This window comes from Schistosoma haematobium, chromosome 3, assembly GCF_000699445.3.
Source record: "Schistosoma haematobium chromosome 3, whole genome shotgun sequence".
Classification (NCBI taxonomy): Eukaryota; Metazoa; Platyhelminthes; class Trematoda; order Strigeidida; family Schistosomatidae; genus Schistosoma; species Schistosoma haematobium.
This window is the reverse complement of record NC_067198.1, coordinates 24,908,389-24,922,670: the sequence shown is the minus strand read 5'-3', so window position 1 is coordinate 24,922,670 and position 14,282 is coordinate 24,908,389. Positions and strand designations below refer to the sequence as shown.

The 14,282-nt window shown below is 32.8% G+C and overlaps 1 protein-coding gene across 1 annotated transcript in view; it reads left to right on the top strand.

Annotated features, from left to right (window-relative positions):
* Nucleotides 1-12,183, top strand: part of MTMR3 (Myotubularin- protein 3) — a 37,923-nt gene extending 25,740 nt beyond the window's left edge. Inside the window, exons 14-17 of the mRNA XM_051213386.1 lie at nucleotides 46-474; nucleotides 7,150-7,560; nucleotides 8,649-8,848; nucleotides 9,719-12,183. Of these exons, the coding sequence (XP_051069361.1) occupies nucleotides 46-474; nucleotides 7,150-7,560; nucleotides 8,649-8,848; nucleotides 9,719-10,250 (1,572 nt within the window). The 3' untranslated portion in view covers nucleotides 10,251-12,183. The remainder of the gene's footprint in view (nucleotides 1-45; nucleotides 475-7,149; nucleotides 7,561-8,648; nucleotides 8,849-9,718) is intronic.
* The last annotated feature ends 2,099 nt before the right edge of the window (nucleotides 12,184-14,282 follow it).

Below are 14,282 nucleotides of genomic sequence, written 5' to 3'. Positions count from 1 at the left end.
TGAATCCTCCATTGACATTCTTTTAATCTTTGATTCTCACTAAAGCTTGCTTGGCGAAACAAATACTTCCGACTTGAATATTTTCCAAATATGCTTTCTCAGTCATCCTCGTCAGTTTCTTGTGGCAGCAGAAATTCGTCTTCCAGTCAAATGTTTGACTATTCTAGCAATTATAATAGTAAAGCCCTGAAGCCAGGTGGATCATTCGACTCAAAAAGTCATTCTGTAACGGTTAATCCTAAAATTTCTTTGCCTGAATTTACTCGCATTACGACTAATGATGATGATGTTTACAATCGACCAACATCAGCCCCAATCAGTCCAACTTCAGCTGTATCCTATTTTCCTTCTACACTACATAAGAATTCTACCCCTTTAAATAGAGAAGTGCATAATCCTTCCATCGATCAAAACATATCAAATGGTACAAATGCTTTAGAGGAAATTCAAAAGAAACCATTATCTTCTACATTAGTAAGTTTTTCAACTTGAGAAACAGTTAATCATGTTCTCTTTCTATCATAAACAAGATGACTTTTTCAAAGCACTAATATTTAAATATGTATAAGACTAGAGCTATTGAATATTCTTAAGCTCTAGTAAACTAATAAAGTGAATTATTAAAGATGCCCTTTTCATTCATTTATTCAGTAACGTTCTACCTATCGGAATATACTGGTTAATTTACACCATTCGTTCACGAAGCCTTATGTGAATTTTTCGACAATCTGTGAATCTCCCCAAGGCTTCTGTTGATGACCATTTTGTTAGTTCTGTTTTGTAAACTTGTATTTCTGCTTGGTCGACCATAATTGTCTGCTAATCCTGCCCTTTGTTTCTACCATAATGAAAGACCCTTCTTATTTTTGTTCGTAGCTCTTTTAATATTCCGATTTTGAACTTCCCAGAAAATTGTAAATGTATTTATACTTATTTGCTTGGTGCCTAAATCAATCTCATTCAATCTCTAATAAGTATCCTGAGCAAGCTTTTGTTTTTTAGATTATCTGGGTTTAGTAGGGGAGTAAGGTGCTATTTGTTCCTTGTCGCAGGAATCTTACTGTAAGGGCTAGATGTATGAGACCTATAGTCCATCTCACGAACCTATACCTAAATAGTAACTATATTGTGTTATTTTTAGATATCTCAATAATCTAGGGACCCGCTAATAAGCCGCCTCTTTTATGATGTCTGTTTGGTATCGAGGCTATATCGTTTTCTTTCGTATTTACCTAAGGTTTTGTATTTTACCTTTTATGACTGATTGCGTTATGGGGAAAGTTAGTGGTTCGATCCTGAGAAAGACGGTGTGTCAAGCTTTTGAATTATTACGTTAGGAATCCATTCTTTTATTCTATCCTTTCTGAACTATCAAGTATAACATAGTTTTCTCATAAATGTATCATATTTTATTATTATTATTATTACACTAACTTGACCGTTTATACTCTTTTAATTCATTCAGTTTTTCCATTTGTCTGCACTAGTTTTCAAAAGCTATTGAAATTAAGATAACTACCATTCCATGTGTCTTTCTTATAAACTGAACGTTGAACTGTACCATCTTTTCTTCTTTTCATCGCGATATCGAGAAAATGGAACTTGTTTTCTTTTTCATGTTCCATAGTGAAATGGATATTCGGATGTGCTTCGTTGAAAAACTCTAGCAGATTTATTGCATGTTGTTTATTATTACATACGATGAAGGTATCATCAACATATCTCGAATAATACGTCATTTCATCAATCGCTCGTTTGAGTTTGGTTCTTTCGAGGTTAGCTATGAAAATACCCTGGTAACAATAACCCCCACTCTTTCTATTAATTTGCTCCTATTTATTTATTTATTACGTCATTATTGCAACTCTTTCTGAAATATAAATTACATCATACATAACTGATTGATTTCAATTCATATTTTCTTTATTACGATTAATCTATTTTCATGAGTTCTAATCACTATTTCAATGTTCTGGAACTTTCTCTCTCTAACTTTATTTATTTATTCGAATCAAACATTTTATGAGCTCATTAACTCTATCTGAATATTCGCTACATCATCATACACATGTATTGATCCTTAATCACACTCTTATATATAAATATGTCAATATCTGTATTAATGTTGAATTTTAAATAATTTAGGTTGTAAGCAGCTGATGAGAACCTAACGAAATAAAATGAATTCATATTATTCTGCACCAATCTTTGTTCTTGCTCTCTTTAAAATATATGTTTTAATTTTAAAAGTCATACTGTACAGTCATGGATATTATTGAAATTCCTCATTGCAAACTGAATATTGTCGATCCGTTGGTTCTTACCAATTACATGTAATGATGCAACACATTTGATACAATATTCTATTTGTAAAATGACTAACATACTCTTAAAAATCTCGCGTTTATATCTAATGTTTTCTGGAAACACGTGTTACAAATAACCTTATGAGAGCTTATTACTACTGTCGTATTCATGTGGACACGCAGTCCACATTGTATACATCGCTTATCTTAAGGTAAATCATTTTTGAAGCCAGTTCAGCTAAATTATGAAGCATGAAACATCACAAAATAGTTAATCTGTTTAACATTATCATTGATATCCGTTTTTATCATGTCATCTAGTTTAGAATAACTTATCTGCCCTGTCCGTGAAAATTTGTATTTAAACGTGTCACTGTTTTCATGAATAGACCTCAACTTTTGTTCTGGCTTTTCTCTCTACAGTCAAGATTAGAAGTTAAGATAAATAGTGGCTGACGTAGTATCACACTTCTCAACGAGTGTATTGACCATATCACTAATATATCTCAATTTCCTATGTACTTGCACCTATTTCAAAGCTAATTATTTAATTTTTCTATGATAAATAAGTATTCAATAAATACTAATCATAATTAAATTTATTTTCACATTACATTATTTCATATTGAGAACAAAGTTATAGCGTGTCTCGTCTTACCAACTGCGAATATTGAAGTTTTTCATTTATTAGAACCTGATAAATACAAATAAAATTTTCCACATTCTTACGATGAATTCGTCCAATTATCCAAAGCACTAGGTTAATATATTCAGCCATATCAGCGTAGTAATCATCGAGGTATGCTACTTTTATTTATTGTGATATTAGTCTTAGTTACACGCTAGTTCTGGAGCATCGCCTGTCTTTAAAAAAAACTACTAAACCGATTCGTAGTTCCACTCAGAACAGTTAAAAGACACTTGCGTCAACGTCATTGTTCAGTGGATACTCATTGAGTATATACTATATTCTTTTCACAATTCTTTACGAGATAAATAATCTATTTACTAAAAAAAACCTTAAATTTATTTTAATGTTTGATTACTTAAATTAAGTAGTAAAAATGATTCCATTGATTGTTGCTGTCTTGAGCTAATCATTGAAAATTTCAAATAAATTGGTCTTCCACCAACATCACTCTTCAATTTCTAGATGTTTCTGAAAAACTTTTATTCAGTGGTGATTGGACAAAATGTTTCCTAGCGTTTTCAGGACCTCTGCGGTTTTTTTTTGAGGAATATTCTACATCTGTCCAACACTATTGATCCTTAGCTGAATGAAGCTCATCGATAATAAATAAATAAACTCATTATTCAAACTCACCTGATTACTCTAGATTATGGTGACAATGTTACTTCGTTACTTGGTCGACTGAAATTTGGACTTACATCTAGGTTGTTGCAAATCAATTATTTTGATTATTAATTTGGAATCTCAGTGGTGATAATCAAAAGTTTTCTCAATTGTTTCAAGATCACTAGTTTCATCAGCTAATTGTTTGTCAACAGTTTTACTCTGCTTTTCAAAATTTGTCATTTGCCTGTAATGTTTAGAACTTATCGATAATCATTTACTCATAGTTTCTTTTGTGTTTCCAATTTGATATTTACATGACTCATGTTTATTGTGAACTAACCGCTACACACTTATTAATACATCTGATATATTCCCTAATAATTTCATCTTTTAAATTGTAATAATTGGATTATAATGTGCGTATAGTGTTTCTCCTCAGTCAGTAATCTGACTTTTTAACAATCCTAACTAGTCATTGCTATACTGAGTCCAAGTTAAAAATTTGTTGATCCATAGAAATTACATTATGCTTACGTAGTACATTGTCAAGTAATCTAATGTACTATAAACACAACTAACAGTAGTTATTTATCATATTACTATATTCCAGTTAAAAATAATTATCAATTACGGTAAAAAAGTAATTCAATATATATTCTCTTCATTACAGTGATATGATCCAGGTGAATGTAACACTGTGTTGATAAATATGACTCAGAAAATCACATTTATTAGCCGGATAATACCAAAGATACTAATAAGAATAATGGATATGTTAGTGAAAAATATTTGTTGTGTCAATAACTTAAAGACTTATGTACAATCACCTTTTAGTTTCCGTATGTTTTTGTATAAAGGTAAACCAATAAGTTTTTTAATTCTGTAATCATACAACTGGATCATTGAGTTTCAACTACTTTGTCTGTATAGTCTCTAAACAATAGAATAGGCCGTCATGACTAAGCACTGAAAGTACCGATTTTCTGTAATTATTTCTTGTTAAAATTTACCAGCCAGCATTTTTTGCTCACAGTCACACGTAACAAAGAAATGTGACTAAATTATAATCAGTTATTTGATTCAGTGTATGACTGTGAAGTTGCATTTATTTAACTTACAATCTGTTTCTCACTATGTTTACATAAGGCTATCGGTTGTTTCGGATGTTAACAGCTGTACATCAAATATATACTTAAGGCTTATTTTAGTATCCTTTTTTGTTCTAATAGTAAGTTAGAGATTAGATTGACCGTCCCTAATTTGTATTTGTTTTTCAGATGATACTGAACTTTGATTAAACGTCCTAATTTAAGACACTGTTTTAAAAAAAAAAAACGCACTAAACTGCTTTGATTGCTCTTCAAACTATTTGTTTGGAAAGCTTTTCAAAGTGTATTATTAACACTTTGTTTTCATCAGTAGTAGTTACACAGAATTATGTCACATGATATGTACTCATAAACCATGTGTTTCTGTTAAATCGATAATCAATTATTGTACAGCATATTTAAACATTTTACAAATGGGTACGTACTTATTACGTAAACTGGAAATCCCGGATAGAGTAGATATATATGTAGAAGGACAGCTGACAGACTCGTTCGAAGTAAAGACCAGTGTCAGGAAAGGTTGCTTACTCTCACTCTTTCTCCTGGTGATCGACTGGATCATGAAAACGTCAACGTCCGGAGGGGAGGAGCATGGGATACGGTGGACAACTAGGATTCATTTGGACGATCTAGACTTCGCAGATGATCTGGCCCTCCTATCGCAAACGCAACAACAAATGCAGGAGAAGACGACCAGTGTAGCAGCAGCCTCAGCTGCAGTAGGGCTCAACAAAGCAAGATTCTCTGATACAACACAGTATGCATCAATAGAATCACACTTCACGGAGAAGCTTTGGAAGATGTGAAAAGCTTTACATATCTGGGCAGCATCATTGGTGAACACGGTGGATCTGATGCAGATGCGAATATGAGGATCGGTAAAGCAAGAACAGCATATTTACAACTGGAGAACATCTGGAACTCAAAACAACTGTCAACCAACACCAAGGTCAGGATTTTCAATACAAATGTCAAGACAGTTCTACTGTATGGGGCAGAAACCTGGAGAACTACGAAAGCCATCATCCAGAAGATACAAGTGTCTATTAAGACTTGTCTACGCAAAATACTTCGGATCCGTTGGCCGGACACTATTAGCAACAACCAACAGTGGAAGAGAACAAACCAAATTTCAGCGGAGGAAGAAATCAGGAAGAAGCGCTGGAAGTGTATAGGACACACATTGAGGGAAGCACCCAACTGCGTCACAAGACAAGCTCTCAGTTGGAATCCTCAAGGCCAAAGGAGAAGAGGTCGACCAAAGAACACATTACGCCGGGAAATAGAGATAGACATGAGAAGAACGAACAACAATTGGATAGAACTAGAAAGGAAGCTCCAGGATAGAGTGTGTTGGAGAATGCTGGTCGGCGGCCTATGCTCCATTGGGAGTAATAGGCATTAGTAAGTAAGTAAGAAGGGCTTTCTGGATGTTAGACCATGAAACGACACCAGTTAATAAATCATTAATTATCGTCCTGTATTGTGACTATCGTACCCAGTGGTTGGAGACTCTTGGTGACATGGCTCAGAATCGATCTCATTGGCGTCGGTATATACCCTCTCTGTCTTCCCTTAAACTAAGAGATTAAAATCGCTTCATATCTTTCTTTCTACCAACTCATTCTTTCTTCATGTACTATATCCTTATTGCAATCTTTCTTTTATATATTACCACCTCTGAATTAACTACTTTTATTAATCCGGTGTTAATCTTGTTGTGTTAATGAGGTATGGCAACTTTGACCGATGCATATATGTGCCTGGTCCTACGTTGTGGCTGACTGACGTCCTGTATTGCATAAGAAATTGATGTGTCTGATCAGATTGACTGTAAAAGAAACCGACATTAATTGTCGAAGGCTTAATATTGGTTGCACTAGTTCAAATAAATTAGATTCTAAATATTGAACATATTGAGTTCTTTTTATTCCTTTTCAAAACTTGTTTTTGTTGTTAATCTTTCTGCTTCCATGCCTTCTTTATCTTCGATTTCTTTGTATGTATATTGTTTATTTCTTATTCATTTTAGCAGTATTAAACATGACAATTTAAATCAATAAAAACATGTACCGAGTCCTTTGTGGTAAATATGTATCTGATATTTAGAATAAAATATAGCAATCCATACAAGCTCGCTGGTGCAAGTTACCATTTCTCTAAACGTTATACTAACTGGGAATTATTGAAGCACATTTGTCTTACCGAGTATACTGAATAATATGATTTTTTAGCTGTTAGATTAACCGAATAGAAATTATTTTCAAGTTTTATCAATATTGAGTTTCACAAAAAAGCTTTTCACTGTCTCAGCAAACGATATTGATTCAATACAACTCGTTGGTACATATAGTCTGTCACTAACTTTGTAGTATATAGGACAAATCAACATATTAAGAGATATGCGTATGTTCATTGTTTGTTTTCTCTTATTTAGATGAACACATTGTCATGGTTTCCAGATTGGGATGGTTTACCTATGCTAGTAGATCGCCTAACAATACATGCTCACTCACAATTATGTCAAGAGCGTTATAATCGTAAAACACAAAAGCAATCTATGCTTGCATTAGAAGCCAAATTAAAATATGCACAACTGGAAGTTGAACGGTTGAATTCAGAGGCGAGAAGACTGAAACAACTTCTCGAGTTGACTAAAACCCAAACATGTAAACAAGACACAAATACACTTGCCTCATCAGATGATCATTTATCATCGCTTTCATCGTCATTGTCATCGTATGAACAGAAGTTTACACAAAATAGTCATATTAAGAGTCAGTGTAAATCTAAAGAGTCCAGTTTGTTGAGTAGTGAACTGTTTGTTTCTATTTCTAAAGATAAAAATGTGAGTTCGTTACTTTAACTGATTTTATGAACTACATGTATGTATTACATTTTTTTTCACGTTTCAATATCATGTAACCATGTATCTAAATCAGAAGCACATCTTTATTATGGAGTTTTATCTCAGGAATTTTTGGTTTACCGTTGATTAAAATATAAATTTTAGTATTACTACACGAAATCCTTTGAATATTAAAAATTATAAAAGTCCATAATGTCTGGTATGCAAATGTAAAACGGAGCATGTTAAACGTTGATTTGAGTTGTTACCATACAATGAATTTATAAACTTGGATCATTTTTTTGGTACACTTTAAGACATTTTTCCACATGACTTTATTACAATTATAGTTCCCCCGGGTTCAGTAAATAGAATTTTTCATTCTTATTCAATAGTTCTCCCTGTATATTTAAGATTGGCTATTTTAGTCATAATTAGTCAATAGTTTTACTGAATACTGTAATTCTTTACTACCTGTGGTGACTACACACCATGTTGCCCATAGTGAAAAGCGTTTTAGACAAAGTTTCAGTTTACTAGAGCACAATCGTAACGAATATAATTAGTTACTTGGCAAAATAACTAGTATGATAAAATATTGAAATAACTGTGAAGAGAGAGAATTGATAGTTTTCAACGAAACTATTCGCCTAATTCCAAAATAATACATTTCAGAAAATTGGTTGAAATTAACTGATCTAATTCTCTTACATAATATGAACTGCTAATTGTGTACAAAATATTCAGCCAAGATATTATGAATGTTTGTTACTTTTGAAATAAGAAATAACAAAACAATCATCAAAACAGTCTGAAAACAACCAATGAGGTTATCCCTATACTCTTCATATCAGTTGCGATTATTGGTTTAACCGTTTGCATTTTTACAAATGTTGTTATTCCGTATCAACGAATAAATGTCCACTTGTAAATCAATGGACGTAGAGTTGGATCGCAGATACTAGTGATTGAATTCGTCTGATTAGCTGCTGCACTAATAATGTTTTCCAATGTATTAATCTTGTTATTTTTATCTGGTGGTTTTTTATTCATGCTTGGTGCTAACCTATTGATTAAATGTTTATTAGATTTCAGAAGAACACAATCCATCTAACGTTAAGTCTGAGTTAACTGATGCAATTGAATCAGCACCATGTAAGACAACTTCATTTGAATTAATAGATACGGAAGATGGTCAGTCTGTTTTACTGCAGCCCGATTGTATTGCTCACCAATGTACATCATGTCGTATCGAATTTTCGGCTTTACGACCTAAACACCATTGTCGGTAAGTTTTGTATTCTCGTTAATTAACTCCTGTGCAAAATTAATTGCTTAACATTTTTATTATGGTGTTACCTTGTAAAACATCAAAGCGTAGTATAAATAGACAAATAAGATAATGGGCGTTGATTATTATCTTACGTATCACACTGGTTGTTTTTTATTCAGTGTAAACTGGTAAGAGAATTATATTCTGTTGATAACTTCCACTTCCTTACTATGTAACAAGCTTTAGGTTTTGACATACTCAGTTTACTTAAAACTGTGTCAATATCATTGACATGGTTTAAAGCGAAGCATGTTGAAGAGAGTATCTTCTGGCTTCGATTCTCTAAAGTGAGAGACTTGTGTAGCCACACACAATGAAACAGTTGTTACTTATACTATGCTATTCAATGATTACACAGAAAAATAAAAAAAAACAGTCATGTGTGTTCAACAGAACTTAATTATTCATCAATGGAACTATAAATATATTTATTTCGCTGAATAATTGGGAGACAAGCAAATTTAAGTGTACGTTTTCTTTCCATAAGTCTACATTCAAACGATTTTACACTTTGCATCGCGTTCAAAAATTATTAGAATGTGTGTTTCCGTTTTAAGAAAAAAGGGTTCCATTCATATTTTAAGACATGTGGATTAACTTTGAAACAACTGAAGACAGCCGTCTTCAAAGATAATTTATAGATAAATAGAAACCTTAAATTGTCTTCAGTTTTATAAAGATACAGAAACAAAAAGAATTTATAAGATAGGAATGTTAGTTGGTCTGTTGTAGGATAGATTAATTTGTCGTGATCTGGTTATCTATTTAACTGTAGTGTATATTTTAAACTACCTACATTTGCTGTTCTATTTCCTTATTTGCTAGAAATTGTGGTTATATATTCTGTGCAAATTGTTCTGATCGTCGTATTGTTACAACAAGTCAACCAAGTGAACCGGTTCGTGTATGCCGTCATTGTTTCTTTCAACTATCTCGTCCTACAGCGAAATCGTCTAAACAACAATTGGTTGAAGAATACACTCCATGTATTGCGCGACATACAATAATGAAGGAGGATTATAATGGCGGTGGACTGGTAAAAAACTTCACTAATCCAGATTTTCTTAGTTATATGAACAATTCAATTATGCTTTCCACTGGTTCTGATAGTGGTTGTATGCCTGTTTCATCTTTCTCTAATGGTGCTATATTAAGAATGTCGTCAAGCGGTGTCTCCCATCACTTCAATGATTCTTTTAATTCAGAGACTACTACCAGTAATGCTACAACAACAACAGCTGTTAATCATCGTTTAGATTCAATCCTTACAAATAATCCGCCTCTGTCTAGATGTCATAGTGCTGGTGGTGCTAGGCCAACCTCCTCTGCTGCGTCAGATGGCATTGCTCAGGCTTAATTAAAGATGAAAAGTATACAACACTTATAAAGCACTTCACTTCGCGTCATTAGATAACGTGTGTTGTGTATCACACTATATATACACACTGGCAGAAAAACAATTATTCATATCCACACTTGTTTGCTGTCAATTTATTCTCCTTCCAAATTTGTCTTTCAATTTTGTCTATGACACTAGTCTTTGATTTGACTTGGAAAAACGGACTATTTTCCCCTATTCATTTACTCCTTTCTCCATGCACACAGTATGTATATTTATGTACGTATTGTTTTCTTCCATCCATGGGAGAATTTTCTGCTTTTCTCCCATTCCTTTATATATGTAGCATTAAGAGAAAGTTTTGAAGAAATTGAAATATACTGATTTATGTTTGCATAAAGATGTCTGGAGTTGTTATTGCTCAGTTGTTTATTCATCAATAATCTGTTTCGTCTCTTCATTCTCTGAAAAGATTTCTTAATGTGCTTGTTTCTAAATCTTATCAGATTTGTATAATTTAGTTTGTTACCAGTACAGCTGTTAATGTTGTAATTGATAATACTTCTCTGCTCTTAAATTACCAATGATTACGAACAGAAGTTTTGTGCATATTTATATAGCGAAATATATACAGAAGCATAGATTTATATCTGTGTAGTCTCTTATGTGTTCCACACGACTTCATTTGCTTTTATTCTTTTCCGTATCTTTCTTTTGAATTCCCCAACTTGTCATTCATATATTCACACACATAGAAATAGTTTTACATTTTTCGTATCATTATTAATAAAATAAAGTGGTTAATAAAATCAGACTCAGTTATTTTTGTGTCTATTTCAATCCACCAACTGACTTGATTCAGAAGTTAATTGACTTAGTGAGCTAATTAATCTCTCTTTCATATTCATCACTCCTTTATCAATGTATATGTTTTGTTTTTCCCTCTCTAAATTACTCAAATAACGCTTATTTTGTGACAGTCAAGATTTTTGTGTTTACTACTATGATCATTATTGTTATTTTAATCAATATTGCAAATAAATATATCAAACAATTGTGATGGTGTAATGACGTACAATCTTTTTAATTTCTAGTGGGTAATGTTAGATGATCTATATTGGCGACTGCTTGTTTGTTTGTATGTGCGTGTTTTCACCTTCTTTTGTATTATCTATTGTTAAATCTATTTCGGTTGTAAAAAAGCAGCTTAATTTAGTTGTTCGAATCCATTTATACTTTATTTAATGCTATGTAGCAGTTTTTAGATGTGTTTGTGTTGGTAGTATTCTAGTATGGAGACTGTTTCATTTTATGTATAGGGTTCTATTTCTGTTTTGTAGAAGCTAGAAACTAATCGCTACCACATTCATATGTCCTATACTTGTCTCTTTAATATTTTTTATTATAATTCCAATGTCAACAGTTAGATTTTTATAGACTAATTTATGGATGTGAGGTAATTTAATTACAGACACTAATGAACCTAAATATCTATTTGAGTATAAGCTCGGGTAGTCGATTATGGTAATCACTTGCTGATTTCAGTTCAGTGGTAAGTTAGCTGTTTGATCATTAAGTAGATTTAACTGACACGATTGAACTAAACTTGTAAACATTCATGTTCATTCACATATGTAATCTGTTTCATGTCATAGGTTATTTCCTTCTGCAATAATCCTGAGCGAGTCTGTTTTACTACTTTGAGTAACTAAGGTTTTAAGCAGTAACAATAGCTACATTTATGAATTCCAGGCTCTTTAGACTGCTACCGTAATTAAAGATTTAAATAATCTGACACAAAGACATTAATCTAGAACCGCTTATCTAATCCCAAGGATACACATTTCTTTTTTGAATATCTCTTGAAGAATAAATCAAATTATTTGTAATAAAATTGGTACATTTTTCAAAAATGTCTGGGTAATGATAAACAACAGAATGTTGATAATTATGGAAATAAAGTGTACGTATTTTTATGATCGATTTTGAAGTCAGTCAGTTGTCATCGACAGCTTCCCTCAAGTGATCCAGGAAACTTCAAGCGAGGAGTTTACATTTGCTTATACTACTTACACCTGTAACCATAATCTTCGTATCTAGATTTATTTACTTTTAACTATATTCCAACATAATCATCACTAAACAACGTGCTCCGATGCAATATATGACTTGGCATGTGAAGTACAATTTGTACGACTGTACAACTAAAATAGAATTGTACTACTAAATTCATGCGGAAAAAAATATAAAATCAATGAGAATGACTATAAGCGCAGAGATGATGCTTGTAATCTATCTTAAATTCCATGTATTCAGAAAATCAGGATATTTTATCCTAAAACCTCCCAAATTTTGTTTATACTTGATTGATATAAAGACGCAGTCACATAATTATCGCTGTGTAGGTTTTTAAAACTAATGGGACAAGAAACCAACAATACACACAAATAAACGGTTAGCCAATATTTTCCACATTTTCAGAAACCGTTAAAACTTAGTACTAATAGTGTAAAGAAATATTCGAATTAGGTCAAGAATACATCAAAAAAGTTAGCCAGACTGTCTCCGAAGCACTGCTTGTATATCCTTGGACCACCGACAAAGTAATGCAGTTGTTAGGAAACGTACTAGGTAAGGATGGCGAATCAATTGATGAAGTAGTAAGACTTCATCAGTTAAGATGGCTGGGACACGTGTTACGTATGCCCAACCACTGACTGCCCCGATGTCCTTTGTTTTATGGTGTAGAAGTAGGTTGGAAGGAAGCTAGGGGCGGCCAGACCAAAACATGGCACAAGTCCATGAAGTCACTGACAAGTGGACTGAGCCATGTTGGTAGGTGAAGACTACCTGGTTGGGTTCCGCGAGACAATAGCAACCGATGGTTAGAGACCTTGAATGAAATGGCTCAAAATCGTTTGCATTGGCGCAGGTGCATCCACTCTTTGTGTTCTCTCAAATTCTAATCTTCTGAATTCTTCATATCCTTTTTTCGCTTTCCAAATGTATTTCAGTGAACTATACTCCTTGAATAACATCTTCAAACTCTAGTGTTTCTGATTACTGCTTATACTTTTACTATTCCTACCTCTACGGGATTTGAATCGACAATTGTATCTGTGTGCTAATGTGGTATAGTAACTCGAATTGGTGTATGTACGTACGTACGAAGTTCTGCGTTGTTACTGACTGATCGACTAGGGGCATTCAGTAAGGTAGGAGGATACTGTTTAGTGAGCTACTCAGAAGGAAAACGACGAGATTATGAGGAGTCGTAATGAAGGATTAAGTCTTGTTTATTCAGGGTTATTAGGGAATAAGAGACTGATAACTGGAGATCCAATTCATGAGGCAATTTTTGAAAGCTTGGTATATTATCGAAATAAAACGTCAATAGTCGACGATCAGTTCATAGGAGTCTTGAAGAGATCTCCATATGAACTTGATTAGTTTTATTGAACGATGACTTTAATTTGTCGTTGGTTGAATACAAAGTAGACACCAACCTTGATTGTTTTACTTACTGTTACATGTAATAATATATTTCCACATGCAAGTTTCATAAAAAGTAGCTATAAGTAAGCCTTTAAATGAAGTACGAATAAACTTTTAATGAATAAGAAATGTTTCTGTCCATAAGAATCATCTAGTGTGTGGAAGCATAGCTTAATGTATATTTATAACATTGGCCAAGCGACAGTTTTATAGCATACATTTTTTGCTACTCTATGAATTCGGATTAGATAATTTTAGTCGTGTAAATGCAACAGACAAAATGATTATTTTGTTGTTGATTTTAAAGATTAGATTTAATCATTATTATTTTTAGGCTTTGGTTCAGCAGGATATACATTCGGACCCTGTTCCATCTACTTCAGTTTGGGTAGTCCGTTAATATAATTAGTTCTCACATATTAATATGTTTTACTCAGAACTTGGTGATTTATATTTAAAGTAAAACCAAATACAGCCCTTGGGTTGTGACTGAAGCAATATTGAAAAACTTGGCAAACATAATAGCTATCTTTGTTTTAGTTTACTACTCAGAAT